Below are 14,394 nucleotides of genomic sequence, written 5' to 3'. Positions count from 1 at the left end.
CTATCATATATCAGTTTGAATACATGAAAAAAATATATATATATATTTGCATGTACATATTGTGCTGAGAATTGAGCCCAAGGGCATTCTACCTCTTAGCTATACCCCCAGACCTATTTTATTTCTTATTTTGAAACTGAGTCCTGTTAACTTATCAAAGGCTTTCCTCAGTTGTTGAAGCTGGTCTCAAACCTGCAATCCTCCAGCCTCAGCCTCCCACGCCCTGGGATTACAGGAGCATGGCACCACACTCAGCCTCACACGCACAGTTTATAACAAAAATGAACATATTTCCTTGAGCTTGGCATTGGGAATGTAAAGACAAACAAGAAAGGCAAAAACATGCTATCCTTAAAAAAACTTAAAAGTTGTGGACTGAGCGAGCATGGGCGTACATGCTTGTAATCCTAGCATTCGGGAGGCAGAGACCTGAGGATCGCTGTTCATGAACTGCCTTGGCTACTTAGTGAGGCCTTCTGCAACTCAGTGAGACCCTGTTTCAAAATAAAGAATGAAAGCCGGGCGTGGTGGTGCACGCCTGTAATCCCTGCGCTTGGCTGGCGGAGACAGGAGGATCGCCAGCCGTGATGGCTTAAGAGACCCTGTTTCCATATAAAAATATAAAAATAGGTCTGGGAGTGTAGTCCGGAGGTAGAAGGGCTTCCAGGAACCCCAGTACCAGCCCCCCCCCAAAAAAAAAGAATAAAAATAGGGCAAGAGATGTAGCTCAGAGGTAGAATGCCCCTGAGTTCCATCCCCAGACACCCCCCCCCCAAAAAACACCTTAAAAGTTGTTAGAGAAAGGCCAGTTTATAACTAACAGAACAAAACTGGTTGATCCACACAGAGGAAGGGCGTGGTGGTGAAGCCTCAAAAGGGTGGAAAGGTGATTGAAGTTGAGTCGGGTGAGGAGTCGTACTTGTGCTGGGCGATACATTTGTAAACAGCATAGTTTGCTGGACTATCTCAGTGTTGGAGGCATGCAGTTTCCCTCCCTGGATTTCTCTTATTATTTATTAACCCATGGCATGATGCAGGGTAATCCTGAAATGATTCTTCTCTAACCAGTAGCCTGGGTACCATGGTCCCTGCAATGTTCAGAAGAGGCTGCTGTTGTCCGCGGTGCACTCTCCCTCTCAAAGGGCAGTGGCTAAATACCAGGTAGAAAATCCTGTTAGAGGCAGCTGATGGTGGGGTGGTTGGAGACCAGAGACCTAATTTTCCCCCATCTGCATGTTGACCTCAGCAGATCACCAGCAGCACCCCCGCCTCCTCCTGGGCTTATCTGCAAAGGGAAAAGCAGGTGATAGACAACTTCTCAGGTCGCTTCTGGGGTTCAAGTTCTGTGCTGCCGTATTAGGATCTTTGATCAAGTTTAGGACCCTGGAGTTTAAGTTCAGATTGTAAGCTTCCTCATTCAGAATCATTTGGGTTTTGGAATCACAAAGTGGGGCGTCCCGTGAAGACGGTGAACGAGTTGGCTGCTTGGAAGTGAATATCATTGCAACAGAGTCTGGAGTTAGCAGGAGCCTACAGACAGCATCTGACTGACAGCGAGGACAATTTTAGAACCAAGAAGGCTTGAAAATTGCAGTTTTTCCTCACCCTACCAACAGTTTGAAATGCCCTGTAATGTGATAACAGCCAGTGTACAGTGTCTGTGAGACCCCGTTTCAAAATAAAGAATAAAAAATAGGGCTGGGGGTGTAGCTCGGAGATAGAATGCCCCTGATTCCATCCCTAGTACTGTAATAAATAAATAAATAAATAAATAAATAAATAAATAAATAAAGTAAGTAAGTAAGTAAGTAAATAAGTAAGTAAGTAAGTAAAAAATAGGGCTGGGGGTATAGCTTAGAGGTAGAATGCCCCTGAGTTCAAGCCCTGTCTGTGTGTGTCTGTCTGTCTGTCTGTCTGTCTGTCTGTCTCTCTCTCTCTCTCTCTCTCTCTCTCACACACACACACACACACACACACACACACACACACACACACACTTTCTCTCTCTTTCTCTCACTCTGCAGAAAGGGGCTCCATCCAGGGAGACTGGGACGGAACCTTTCCCTTCTCTGCCACTTCACTTTCAGAGACTTGGCCACTAGTGTCCAGATGTTTTGAATGGCCAGAAAGTAAAACGAGTCCAACTGGAGGCGCTGGCCTGTCTCATGCCTGATGTGGGTGGATGCTTTTCTTGGAATGCCAGTTACACTTTTAGAGGAGTACTTTAGGACAGAGTGCCAACGTAGGTTCCCAAAGTCAAACCTCTCTCTCCTATCCTCTGAGCCTGCCCCCTCTTCTGTCCCCAGTACCACTTCTCCCTGTTAGCCAGACTGGAAGCGTAGTGCCATCTTTGGTGGTCGGTGTACAGTTGGAGCGATCACTGTGTGACCTCATCACAGTAGCTTTGCCATCACACTGATGAGCTCTGGGCTAGGTGGTGGACATCCACCTGGAAGACAGCGATTCCTAGGAGACAGAGAGTTCGGCAAAGGAGACTGTTAGAAAACACGGGGCTGCATGGGTCACCTGCTTTATATGATGAAACCAGCCCTGATCGTTTCTTTTTTTTTTCTTCTTTTTTGGTGGTACTGGGGTTCCCGGAAGCCCTTCTACCTCCGGGCTACACTCCCAGACCCATTTTTACATTTTTATTTGGAAACAGGGTCTCCTAAGCCAGCGCGCGGCTGGCTTCGAACCTGCGCGATCCTCCTGTCTCTGCCTCCCAAGCGCGGGGATTACAAGCGTGCGCCACCACGCCCGGCAGCCCTGACTGTTTCTATGGTGGTAGTTCTTTCAAATAATTTTTTTTTTTTTTTTTGGTGGTACTGAGGTTCCTGGAAGCCCTTCTACCTCCGGGCTACACGCCCCAGACCTATTTTTTATTTATTTATTTATTTATTTATTTATTTATTTATTTTTATTTTTGGTGGTACTGGGGGTGGAATCCAGAGGCTTTCTACCTCCAGGCTATACTCCCAGACCTTTTTTATATTTTATTTGGAAACAGGGTCTCACTAAGTTGCTGAAAGCCTCACTAAGTAGCTGAGGCTTGCCTCGAACCCGTGCGATCCTCCTGTCTCAGCCTCCCAAGCTTAGGGATTACAAGCGTGCGCCACCACGCCCGGCTCCTATTTTATATTTTTGAAACAGGGTCTCTTACGCCAGCGTGGCAGGCTTCAAACCTACGTGATCCTCCTGTCTTCGCCTCCCAAGCGCGGAGATTACAAGCTCGGAGATTACAAACGTGCGCTACCATGCTCGGCCTCAAGTAAAATTTTCAGCAAATGAAATGTTATTTTATTTGCCATGAAGTTTAAAAATCACCTGTATATGAAAGTTTCGTGCGACTATAATAATGTTACTGAAATAATAACACAACCCACTTCTGTAACAAAATTTTCATGATTTTCACCCAGTATTTCTAAAATGGTACCACTTCAGCATTTTAATTCTTGTAAAAATTTCCAGGTACTTTACATTCTCTTACACTAAGCCGTTGATGTTTAGCTTCTGTGTGATACCTATAGACCAGCCGGGTTCAGAACAGCCACATTTTAAGTGCTCGGCAGCCACCCATGGCCAGTAACCACCCCACTGAACAGGGCAGGTCTACAAATGTATACACTTCACAGCTTAAAAGCCTCAAAATAGGACGTTGTCATTGGGGGATGAGTCATTGGATGAGGCAACACGTTTGTGAATCTGTAAGGGGAAGATGTGTGATTCAAGTGTAAGGTTAGGTTTTTCTTGCAAAGAATATAGCCTGAAATATTTGATTGTATCATAAATTGGAAATTACCTAATGGTGTCAATGTGTGTCCAAGCATTCAAATCTTATTCTTTGGCATAATTTAGTATTTTGGAGTAAGACCTTTACTATTCTGTGTATGGGGGGGGGTACTGGAGATTGAACCTGGGGGCATTCTACCTCAGAGTTACACCTCTAGCCCTATTATATTTATTTATTTATTTTTTGGTGGTACTGGGGTTCCTGGAAGCCCTTCTACCTCCGGGCTACACTCCCAGACCTACTTTATATTTTTGAAACAGGGTTTCTTAAGCCAGCGTGGCTGGCTATGAACCTGCGCGATTCTCCTGTCTCTGCCTCCCAAGCGCGGGGATTACAAGCGTGCGCCACCACGCCCAGCCTTATTTTATTTTTTATCTTGAAACAGGGTCTTGCTAAATTGCAGAGGGCGTCACTAAATTGCTGAGGCTGGCTTTGAACCCGAGCTCCTCCTGTTTCAACCTCCCAAGTACTGGGATTGTAAGTGTGGCCACCATGTCCTGCTCCTTCAGTGGCCTCTATACAACCTTTTTTTGGTCAGAGTCAGCAGAAACAATGAACTAGATATGTGTTATATCATCCCCCATCCCCAACATCTTAAAATAAGGAGCTTAAAATAAGTTGTTTTGAAATCTGACTAAATCTGGCTTTTAGAGCCTTTTAGTTAAATTATTTGACCTCTTCACTTCAAAGTTTCAAAAATAGCTTTCATTGACCTCAGAGAATCAAGGATTTTAGTCCATCTGTTTAAAAAAGGGGGGGAGGGATTATTGGCTAGAAAAGAGTCTGTGAGTATAAAGTTAAGATAGAATTATTTGTACAGCTTTTATGGAGCATCCTTACCTCTTTTATTTATTTATATTTTGCTTTCGTTATCGCTTCTCACCTGTGGCAGGCAGAATCATAGCCAGGAGAACACGTGCTTGAGAGCCATGGCTGGTTTGCCCCCAGGCCCTGCCCGGTCCTCTCTCGTTCTCACACCCCTGTGCCAGGCGGTGGCCAGGCCTGTGTTGGAGGAGGGCCTCCTGAGCGCTGCTTTTGCAGGAGGGCGATGGTTCCCCTTCAGCCCTCTCCTCAAGCGACCCGTGCAAAGGCACGCGCGGCCCTCGGTTCCTTCTTGTCTCCCTGTCTTCATTAGCATTCTGCGCAGCACCGGAGCGCCGCTGACCGAGTGGGAGCAGTGATAGGGATTTCTGTTCCTTACTCTTCATGTTATTAGTATCTCTACTGTGACCTCAGTTTCCACTATAATGCTTCTTTTGTACATTTCCTGGGATGCTTTTGACTTGATGCTTCTTCAGTCTTTACTTTTGTTATTTTAATAGAAGGATAATAAGTATCCTACTATAAAATCCTATCTCAATAGTAGAATAGCAAGTGCTTATAAAAATAGCAAATACAAACCTGAGAGTATTTATTTTGTAACAAATTGGGTATCCACATTTTACTAATATGGGCATATCTTATTAAATAAAATCTTCATCCTGTCATAAAATCTCAGGGCATTCTTGAAAGTGCTGGATAGATGTGCCAGGCGTGGTGGTGCACGTTTGTAATCCCGGCATTCGGGAGGCTGAGACAGGAGGATCGCAGTTTGTGGGCAGCCTCAGCTACGTAGTGAGGCCCTTTGCAACTCAGTGAAACCCTGTTTTAAAATAAACACTAAAAAATAGGACTTGGGATGTAGCTCAGAGATAGAATACCCCTGGTTCCATCCCCATTACCACACACACAAAAATACTGTATAGGGAATTCAACATCTTATTACTGTTTATAATTAAAAAAAAAACCCCACCAGGTATAGTGGTGCATGTTTATAATCCCTGTTCTTGGGAGGATTGTGTAGGTTCGAAGCCAGCCTCAGCTACTTAATGAGGCTCTCAGCAACTTAGTGAGACCCTGTTTCCAAATAAAATATAAAATAGGTCTGGGAGTGTAGCTCGGAGGTAGAAAGCCCCTAGATTCCACCCCCAGCACCACCAAAATAAATAAATAATTAATTAATTAAAAAATCCAATTCACAAGTGTGTCATTGTTGTCTGTTCTGAGGATCACATCACCACTGCGGTGTGAGATATATATATATATATATATAGCTGTCTGAGAGTCAAGCGTCCTTGGTGTTCTTCTAAACAGTCTCTGCATCATTGACTGTTGTGGTTGGGGCTCAGGTCTGAGCTCACTAAATCTAAGCTTAGAGAAGCTTCTCTTCAGAAGGCCCCAGCGCTTGGGCTGGGCTCCCTGGGACGGCGCGCTTCAGCCTGGTGCCTGGTAGGGAAGCCTGGTGCCTGGGCTCACTGCCGCAGTGCTCGGTAGCTGGGGATGGTGTGGTTCTGGGATCTGCGGCTCATCTGTGTCCACGTTGTCCTGGAGATGAGGAGCCCTCTCTTCCCCTTGCTGGTCCCATGGCCTTAGCCTCCGGTCACTCCCCAAGGTCTCCTTCAGAACCAAGCTTTTCATTCTGTGTTTGGAGCCGCGTCTGTGGCTCTGGGCCTCCCAGACTTTCTAACGGAGCTTGCCTCCATCTTCCCCTTGGACAAGCGCCGCGTAGCCGGCTCTCTGTGAGCAGCATCCGCGCAGCCTTCCACCTGCCTTCTCTCCTCGCCTTCCGAATCCTAGACCCTGCTGCTTTTGAGGAGCTGCGCCAATGGGCAGGGTCTGAAGCGCTTCCCTCACACCCGCTCCCCGTCTGTGGTTGTCTCTGTCCTCCGTGACACGCCTGGCCCCCCGCACCGGCCCCCCGTTCAGCTTATAAAGTAAGCATGTGTTTATGCCGGCTTCCAGTGCAGCCCCTACGCTTTCAGGGTCATCTCTGTTAGTGCCTTTGCCTGCAACAGATCTCTTGTGTTTCTTTCTTAGAGAGAGGAGAGAGGAGAGAGAGAAACCATATGTAATCTCCAGGGCTTCATCCACAGTGGCTCACCTTCTCCCGCACCCTACTGGCCTCGGCCACCACCAGATAAATCCATATCCATTACTGGGATTACAACTCTCATGACTCAATTATATCACTCTCAGCATTAATAAATGAGCTCTCTAGGGGACATTTTATATCTAACTGTAACAGGTAGTTTAAAGACAGGCCAGAGTTTTGACTTTTGTGGCTTGACAAAGAAACTTAAGAGTCTTAGGGAGACCGGAAGTTATATAAGCTAAAATGGCTGTCATCTGATCAAACTATCGGATAGAAAAGACTTTTATACTTCTTGTAACAGCAACAACAACAACAACAACAATAATAAACTACATTTAGTATGTGCCTACAGTTTGCTAGACTGCCTTTGACATGCATTGACCAGGGTGACCCAGTAGTCAGTCGCTCATCATGGCCACATCCTTCCTATCTTGCCTTTGATAAGACCCTATCTATCATCTATCTATCTATCTATCTATCTATCTATCTATCTATCAGGATAGATCCAGGTTTTATGAGAGACCAAGTTTTGTTTTAAGGCCTTTAAGAGGCCTTCTTCAAGAAAAATTATTCAAAATTTAAATAGAAAGAAGTGAATATTTACTTGGAATTTGAAAAGAAATCCCAATAAGCTACAATCATTGGAAAGCCAGCCTGAACCCTATACGCCGGATGTCTAGGAAAACAAAAACAACACATTTTATCCATAAGCCTCTGGACACACCTGGAGACAACTTCTTCTCTGTGTGGTTTTTTGGGGGGCTTCCAGGTCTTTGTCTCTTCAAATGTTCATAATTTTGTGTTATTCTTTCAGTCTAGGACAGATCAGGCCGTCTTTCCCTTGGCACGATCCGTACGGTATCACTGAGAGTTTAGACGCGTTTCACATTTGGTAACATTATAGGAGTTTTTAGGATTGAACACGCCTTCATTATTGTTCTTTCTTATGCAGTCTGCATGATTTGGGGATATTTTCAGTAAAATAATCTCACAACCTTGAAGTAGGTGGCCGAGCACCTGAGGATATGTCTGTCTCCCTATGACCTCCCTTCCTGCACCTGTGTGTCCTGACATCTTCCAGAAAATCTTACTAAGCTAAGATGCCCAGCCACAGTTGAACCATTAGAGAGAAGGCCAAGCAAGTGAGGGTCATTAAGTCTCATTAGCTTCATTGTCCAGAAGCCCCTGGGCTTTGGGCTGGGTTCTGAGGGGACACAGAAATAAGACCCAGCCCTGCCCCAAGGCACTGACAGCCGAGGAGGAGATGGACGGCTCAGGTTACCAAACCCCAAAGCCCAGAGAGCCTGCATCCCAAGGACGGCTGCCATCTGCGGGCGGCAAGGGAGGGGCAAGGGCTGCCTCCTGTGGAGCCGAGGTGAGGCTGGACTGTGTGCTCTGTGGCTGGAGCAACACGGCCTTAACATTTTTTTAAAAAATATTTATTTTGTGTGTACAATTTATTTTTATTTATATTTTTTGTGGTACTGGGGATTCAACCCAGGGACATTCTACCTCCGAGCTACATCTCCTGCCCTCTTTATTATATTATTTGGAAACAGAGTCTCACTAAGTTGCTGACAGCATCACTAAATTGCTGAGGCTGGCTTCAAACCTGCAATCCTCCTGTCTCGGCCTCCCAAGTACAGGGATTATAAGCGTGCGCTACCATGCCTGGCTTATTTTTTTTACGTACTTTTATGGGTGCATTCTAGGCTCACATCATAATGTAGACCAGAAGAACCCTGCTGTGACAATAATGGGCTGTTGGATTGTCACAGAGGTGGAAGAGGTGGGAGGGGCACATGGTCCCTAGAGAGGGGTGGGAGGACAGGCTGGGGTCAGAGAGAGGGGACTCCTCCGTATTGCCTGCTAGCTGAGCACGGGGCTTGGAGATGTGAGGCTAGCGCCTTCCCTGCCTAAGGAGGGCCCCGTTGTCACATTTGGGAGTCCCAGTCTCCGCTCACCTGATTCTCTCTTCACACTTATTTATTTATTTATTTATTTATACTGGGGGTGGAACCCGGGGGCATTCTACCTCTGAGCTACATCCCCAGCCCTATTTTTTATTCTTTCTTTTGAAACCAGGTCTCACTGAGTTGCAAAGGGCCTCACTAAGTAACTGAGGCTGTCAGCGAACCGCGATCCTCCGGTCTCAGCCTCCCGAGTGCTGGGATGACAAGGGTGCCCGCCACGCCCGGCTTTCTTCACAGTCTTGGCTCGTCACTTAGCCAAGTGTGGGGATGTCGTGGCGCATGAATGGCGCTTGGCTCCGCTTCCTCTCCCAGCTCTACTTTTAACTCCCCCCAAACCTCTCCCTACCTGGAATGAAATGTTCTCCGACGGCCCCTCCTGGTAGTCCAGGGCTTCTTAAACTCAGTTCCATCTGGCCATTCTCCAGAGAGTTATATCTCTTCCCCCAAAATGGAGTATACAATTTTGGAAAGCCATGTATATACACATTTTTCAGGGGCGTGGACCCAGGTTCTCCAAAGGGTTTGTAACCTTGAAGGGATTAAGAAGTTCTACCCTGGACTAGTTTCTTTGTGAATTAAAAAATCTGGATACAGTTCTTAGGGCGTCATATTGACTTTGGGTTCTCCATTGTCCCTGGAGAGTTTGTTCAGATGCAGGTAGCTGTTATCCTCTCCCAGAGTTTCTGGTTGTGCTCTGGGTTGAAGCCCCAGAATTTCTATTTGTAACAAGGTCCAGAGCGATGCCAACTCAGCTGTTCCCAAGATCCTACTTTCAGAGCCTCTATGGTAGAGATTCTGTGGACCGTCAGGAGGCAGAGACAGGAGGATCACAGGTTTGAGGCCAGCCTCAGCCCTTTACAACACAGTGAGACCCTGTTTCAAAATAAAGACTAAATAATAGGGCTGAGGGTGTAGCTCAGAGTTAGAATGCTCCCAGGTTCCATCCCAGTACTGAAAAAAAAAAAGACATTCTGTGGACTGAACGTCCATGGCCTGCTCCTCCTCTGATTTCACAAGTGGCCAGAGAAATGAATATTCATAGATAAGGACTTTTAACCTCGTAAGCTGAAGGACTTCTTTATCGTTTGAGTGACAGTCTTCATTCACTGTAAAAAACGATCAACAAGCACTGTGTGTTCGGAATAAGAGTGGAAGCCGGGCGTGGTGGCGCACTCGTATAATCCCAGTACTTGGGAAGCTGAGACAGGAGGATGGCAGGTTCAAGACCAGCCTCAGCAACTTAGTGAGACGCTCAGTAATCTCGGAGACTTGGTTTAAAACAAATAAAAGTAGATAAATAAAAAGACTAAGGTGTAGTTGAGAGGCAGAGTGCCTCTGGGTTCAAGCCCTAGAACCCCTTCCCCCCAAAGTAGAAAATAGGCTACTTTCTTCTTCTTAACCCATGATGGAATAGATGGAGTGGTGTGACCCCCGAAGGATCCTCCTGCAGCCCCCAAGTCCTTCATGTGTTTTTTTTTTTGTTTTCCCTGTCTTCTTCTTCCTCATCTTCCCTCAGCTCGGCCTCTCTGGCCAAGCTTTTTTTTATGTACTTTTATGGGTCCCCTCTCCCCTCCCCCTGTGGCCGTGGCTCCTCACACTCTCTGCCTTTCTCCTCCCAGCTCCAGAAGGGAGGCGCGCTATGCGCCTGCCCTGTAGGTCAAGCAACAGCTCTTTGCTGTGTTCTTACCTGAGGGAGCAGGCGCGTGCGGCCACCTTTCCCCGGAGTCCATCACTCCACTCCTGGAAAGCGCTCCTTGCAAAACCCTCTGTCCAATCAGGTTGCTAGGGCTTACTTCGTCCAGTGATGTAGGGTCCTGCGAACACTTTGTGCAAAGATCTTGCGCTGTGACCAGCCTCAGGGTTGAGTGGATGGAGGGTGGTCAGTAAGCGAGGCCCCGTGGGAGTTATACTTTGGAGCACAAATCAAGGTCAGTAGTGATGCCCTCAACATCGCATCCTGTCATTAAACGCACCCAGGATGCCTTCAGGGGCACAGTCATTCATCCAGTTAGCCAAAGCATTATTTAGTGTCCTAGCTAAGGGAACTGTACCTTATAAGCAACTCATGTTTAGAGGTAAGGAGAAATTATTACTTATTAAATACCTTTAAGAGTTATAAACAGATTATCTGTATTGATCGACAGACAGGAATCACAGTAGTAATTGAATATGGAAAATGAATATGAGCAATTTTTAAAGTAGTGAAAGTTTATTCACTACTTAGAGACTGTAGTAAAATTAACTTTATTGTGGCACACACTTGTAATTTCAGTACTTGGGAGGCTAAGACAGGAGGATTGCTCAGCAAGCAGTGAAACTCTCATCAATCCAGTGAGACCCTGTTTCAAAATAAAAATAAAATAGCACTGGAGTGTAGCTTGGAGATAGAAAGTGTAGCTTGGAGATAGAATGCCTCTGGATTCAATCCCTAGTGCCACACACAAAAACAAACAAACAAACAAACAAACAAACAAAATAATAATGACTCTACAGGTTGAGTCAGCAAACTATGCCATTGGGCCAAATCTGGGCCAAAAAATTGGGCAGGTGTGTGTGTGTGTGTGTGTGTGTGTGTGTGTGTGTGTGTGTGTGTAAATAAAGTTTTATTTGAACACTTTCATGCCCATTTGTTTACCTGTCATGACAGAGTTTACTATTTGTGACAGAAATGGAAAGGCCCCCAAAGCCTGGAATATTTATTTATTCTCTGGCCTTTTACAAGAAGAATTGTGCCGACCCCTGCTCTTTGAACACAGGGATGGAGGGTGTGGGGACAGAGGCAGAATGCTTAGCGCCAGCACACCACCAGCCTGTGCTAGGACTGGGGCCCAGGCTGAGGGAGTGTGTTGTGGGGTAAGAGGTGGTCGACAGGCAGGGGCGGGCAGGCTGGCTCTGGGTGAGGGTGCTGCCAGGTGGTAGTGGGATTCTCTAGAGGGCTGCTGCGGGGAAGCCTGTGCCACTTCCTGCAGTGCGTGCCCCAGAGCCCCAGAGTCGTCCAGAGAGCTCCCTCCTCCGCTGCTCTGCTGCAGGAGCTCAGCAAAGTAGAAGCCCCAGGAAAAGCCGTTTCTCCGCAGCATCCTTACAGCACCTCTGCTGGCCGGGATCACATCCTTCTGACAAGGTCTGAAGGAACTTTACCTGACCCAGTGGGGTGCAGCTGATGCCCTCTCCCGAGGGAGGGCTGCACCCAGCCGAGGACTCCCACCCCCTGTGTCTGTGCGGGTGCCTGGGCTGCTGTGAAGGGCAGTTTCCTGACCTGTGGCTCTGCAGTCCGCACCATGCAAGCTCGGGGGAGCATCGTGTCTACGCCATTCCGTGATGCGGATCCATCTGACCTCTCTATGATGCAACTTTAGAAAGGCCGTGCACATTTGGGTTTTATTAGGAATATGGAAATGGTTCCCAAGGAAACCGGTTTTAATTGTGGCATCCGTTTATTTTGCCAAGTAACATTTATTGACTGGTTACTGTATGCAGGGCAACAAGCAGAGATGAAAGGATGGGTCTTGATTTTAAAATTAAATTAAAATCCTTTGGAGAATATTTTTTCTGTGGCAATTTTTATTTAAAAAATTGTTAACTATAATTAGGTTTTTGTTTTTTTTAAAGTAACACCAGTTCAACATTACATTTTGTAGTGATTACCTACATTTTTACTATTATAAATCACCTAGAATTTCATTACATAAATAATTTTTTCATTTAGCATATTTTTATTTGCTATCCATAACATATGTTTTGCCTGATTATTATCATGCGAGTGTTTGGGCGTTGCCTTTTCTCTTAGAATGTCAAAACATCTTTGTGGAGGCTGCTTAAATCATGTAGCTGAATTTAAACTATGAGCATTCATTGGAGCCTTGGGCAGAGCTAGCTGGCCGACTGCTGCCTCAGCCTACCCTAGACTCTCAGGGCTGAGCAGGGCAGATGCTCAGTCCTTGCCAGGTTTTCCATGCCTGTTTTAAGCAGTGGCTCTCTGCAGGGGAACTCAGAGTGCAGACATCACCCTTTGTCTGGGTTCCCACCTCCTCCTGGCCTCCACTCCTTGCTGGATCCTGTGCCTCCAGTGGGCAGGGGGAAGTGGGGATGGGAGGGCTCACCTGGAGGCTTTTACAGGTCAAGATGGCACTGGCCACATCCCTTCTACTCATAGGCCATTGGCCAGAAGACAGTCATGTGACCACACCTAACCACGGGGAGGCTGGGAAAGGTAGTCCAGCTATATTAGGAGGGAAAGGACACAGATTCAGGGACCATCGCAGCCTCAACCTCAATTTCCGATGTAGGAGCCACATAACAGATATCTGTAATATATTTCCTATATATAAAGTGTCACCGTAGTGACTTTTTTTGAGATTAGACATTACAGATGACTTTTATTAATAGTTTCAGAAATAATCATACAAGTAGCTATCGATACAGTGGATGTAGTTACTCCTTACAATGTCACACACATACACCCTATTTTGGCATATACACATCATGTATGACATCAGACGTCTGTACTTGAGTTCGTTGCGTATGTATTTCCATCTCTCACCTAGCTCAGTCAGTACCTGGCACGTGGACAGTGATTTGTAAACTTGGTAGCAAGGATGGCAGTAGATAAAGAGATTTTTACTGAATAGAAAAATGCTAGAAATAGTTAGCAAAGGCACGTTGTCTTTTTTCTCCACTGCTTGTTACCTCTTTCTTTTACTTACTGCGTGCTGCGGATGGATTCCTATAACACCCCTGGTTAGGTAGCTTTTCCTGCTGGCCTAGTTTGGGCCTCACTTGTTTTCCCCTCTGTGCTCAGGAATTCCATGTGTAAGTGTGTAGAGGCTTCAGCGAGAATGTTTTGAGACTCAGACAAGAGTTCCATGGAGCCTTGCATAAAGTAGCTCTATGGGTGCATTTAAGTCCTAGCCCAAGACAAGTGGGCCTTCACTGGTCGGCCGTGGCTGGCCCCCTACCCAGGGCAGCGCTGGCAGCCCAAACACTTAGAGGGGACTGATCTAGCCAGGGGTGACCCAAGAAATAATCGGAAGTCTCAGCAGAATTCGGATGTTCTTTGTGCTTCCATAACTGAAAAAGCATCACTTTGTGTCGACTGGGTACGATGGAAAGGGTCTTTTCTTCCCTTTTGAAAATAACTTTTGCTTCTGTTTCTTTCCAGTAGCAAAACTGATACATTCGTTGAAGATAAGTTAGAAAATAACAAAACAGATGGTGTAGAATGCATAAAGTTCTTTAATCTTAAGAAAGTGAATTTATTTATAAAACAAAGTTTCAGGCACTTATTTTCTTTTGTTTCCTTGTTTGTGTAGGCGAAGCCAAAGCTCATTGAGCCACTGGACTATGAAAATGTCATTGTGCAGAAGAAGACCCAGATCTTGAACGACTGCTTGCGGGAGATGCTGCTCTTCCCTTACGATGACTTCCAGGTACGTAGAGGCTGCTGGCCAGGCGCCGTGGCACATGCCTGCAATCCCAGGCCCTGGGAGGCCGAGACCGGAGGATCACAGGGTCACGGCCAGCCTCAGTGGCTTAGTGAGACCCTCCACAACTTAGTGAAACCCTGTTTCAAAATGAATAAAAAATAGGACTGGCGATATAGGTCTGAGGTTGAACGCCCTTGGGTTCAACCCCCAGTTCTGCAAAAATGAACAAACAAAAGGAGCGTTGCTAATGATGGAACCACGTGCTTGATCTACGCAAACTCCCCTATCAATTGGTTT

General features: G+C 46.2%; 1 protein-coding gene across 10 annotated transcripts in view; it reads left to right on the top strand.

Moving 5' to 3' along the window:
* Nucleotides 1–14,394, top strand: part of DOCK9 (dedicator of cytokinesis 9) — a gene marked incomplete at both ends in the record, with an annotated part of 303,105 nt that overhangs the window by 127,116 nt on the left and 161,595 nt on the right. For all 10 annotated transcript variants that reach the window (XM_080690195.1, XM_080690198.1, XM_080690193.1 and 7 more), the window contains one exon: nucleotides 13,984–14,100. In XM_080690195.1, the coding sequence (XP_080546321.1) occupies nucleotides 13,984–14,100 (117 nt within the window). The remainder of the gene's footprint in view (nucleotides 1–13,983; nucleotides 14,101–14,394) is intronic.

This window comes from Muscardinus avellanarius (assembly GCF_963383645.1).
Source record: "Muscardinus avellanarius genome assembly, chromosome: 2".
In the NCBI taxonomy this organism is placed as follows: domain Eukaryota; kingdom Metazoa; phylum Chordata; class Mammalia; order Rodentia; family Gliridae; genus Muscardinus; species Muscardinus avellanarius.
The sequence above is the reverse complement of the archived record's forward strand: the minus strand, read 5'-3'. Positions and strand labels throughout refer to the sequence as shown.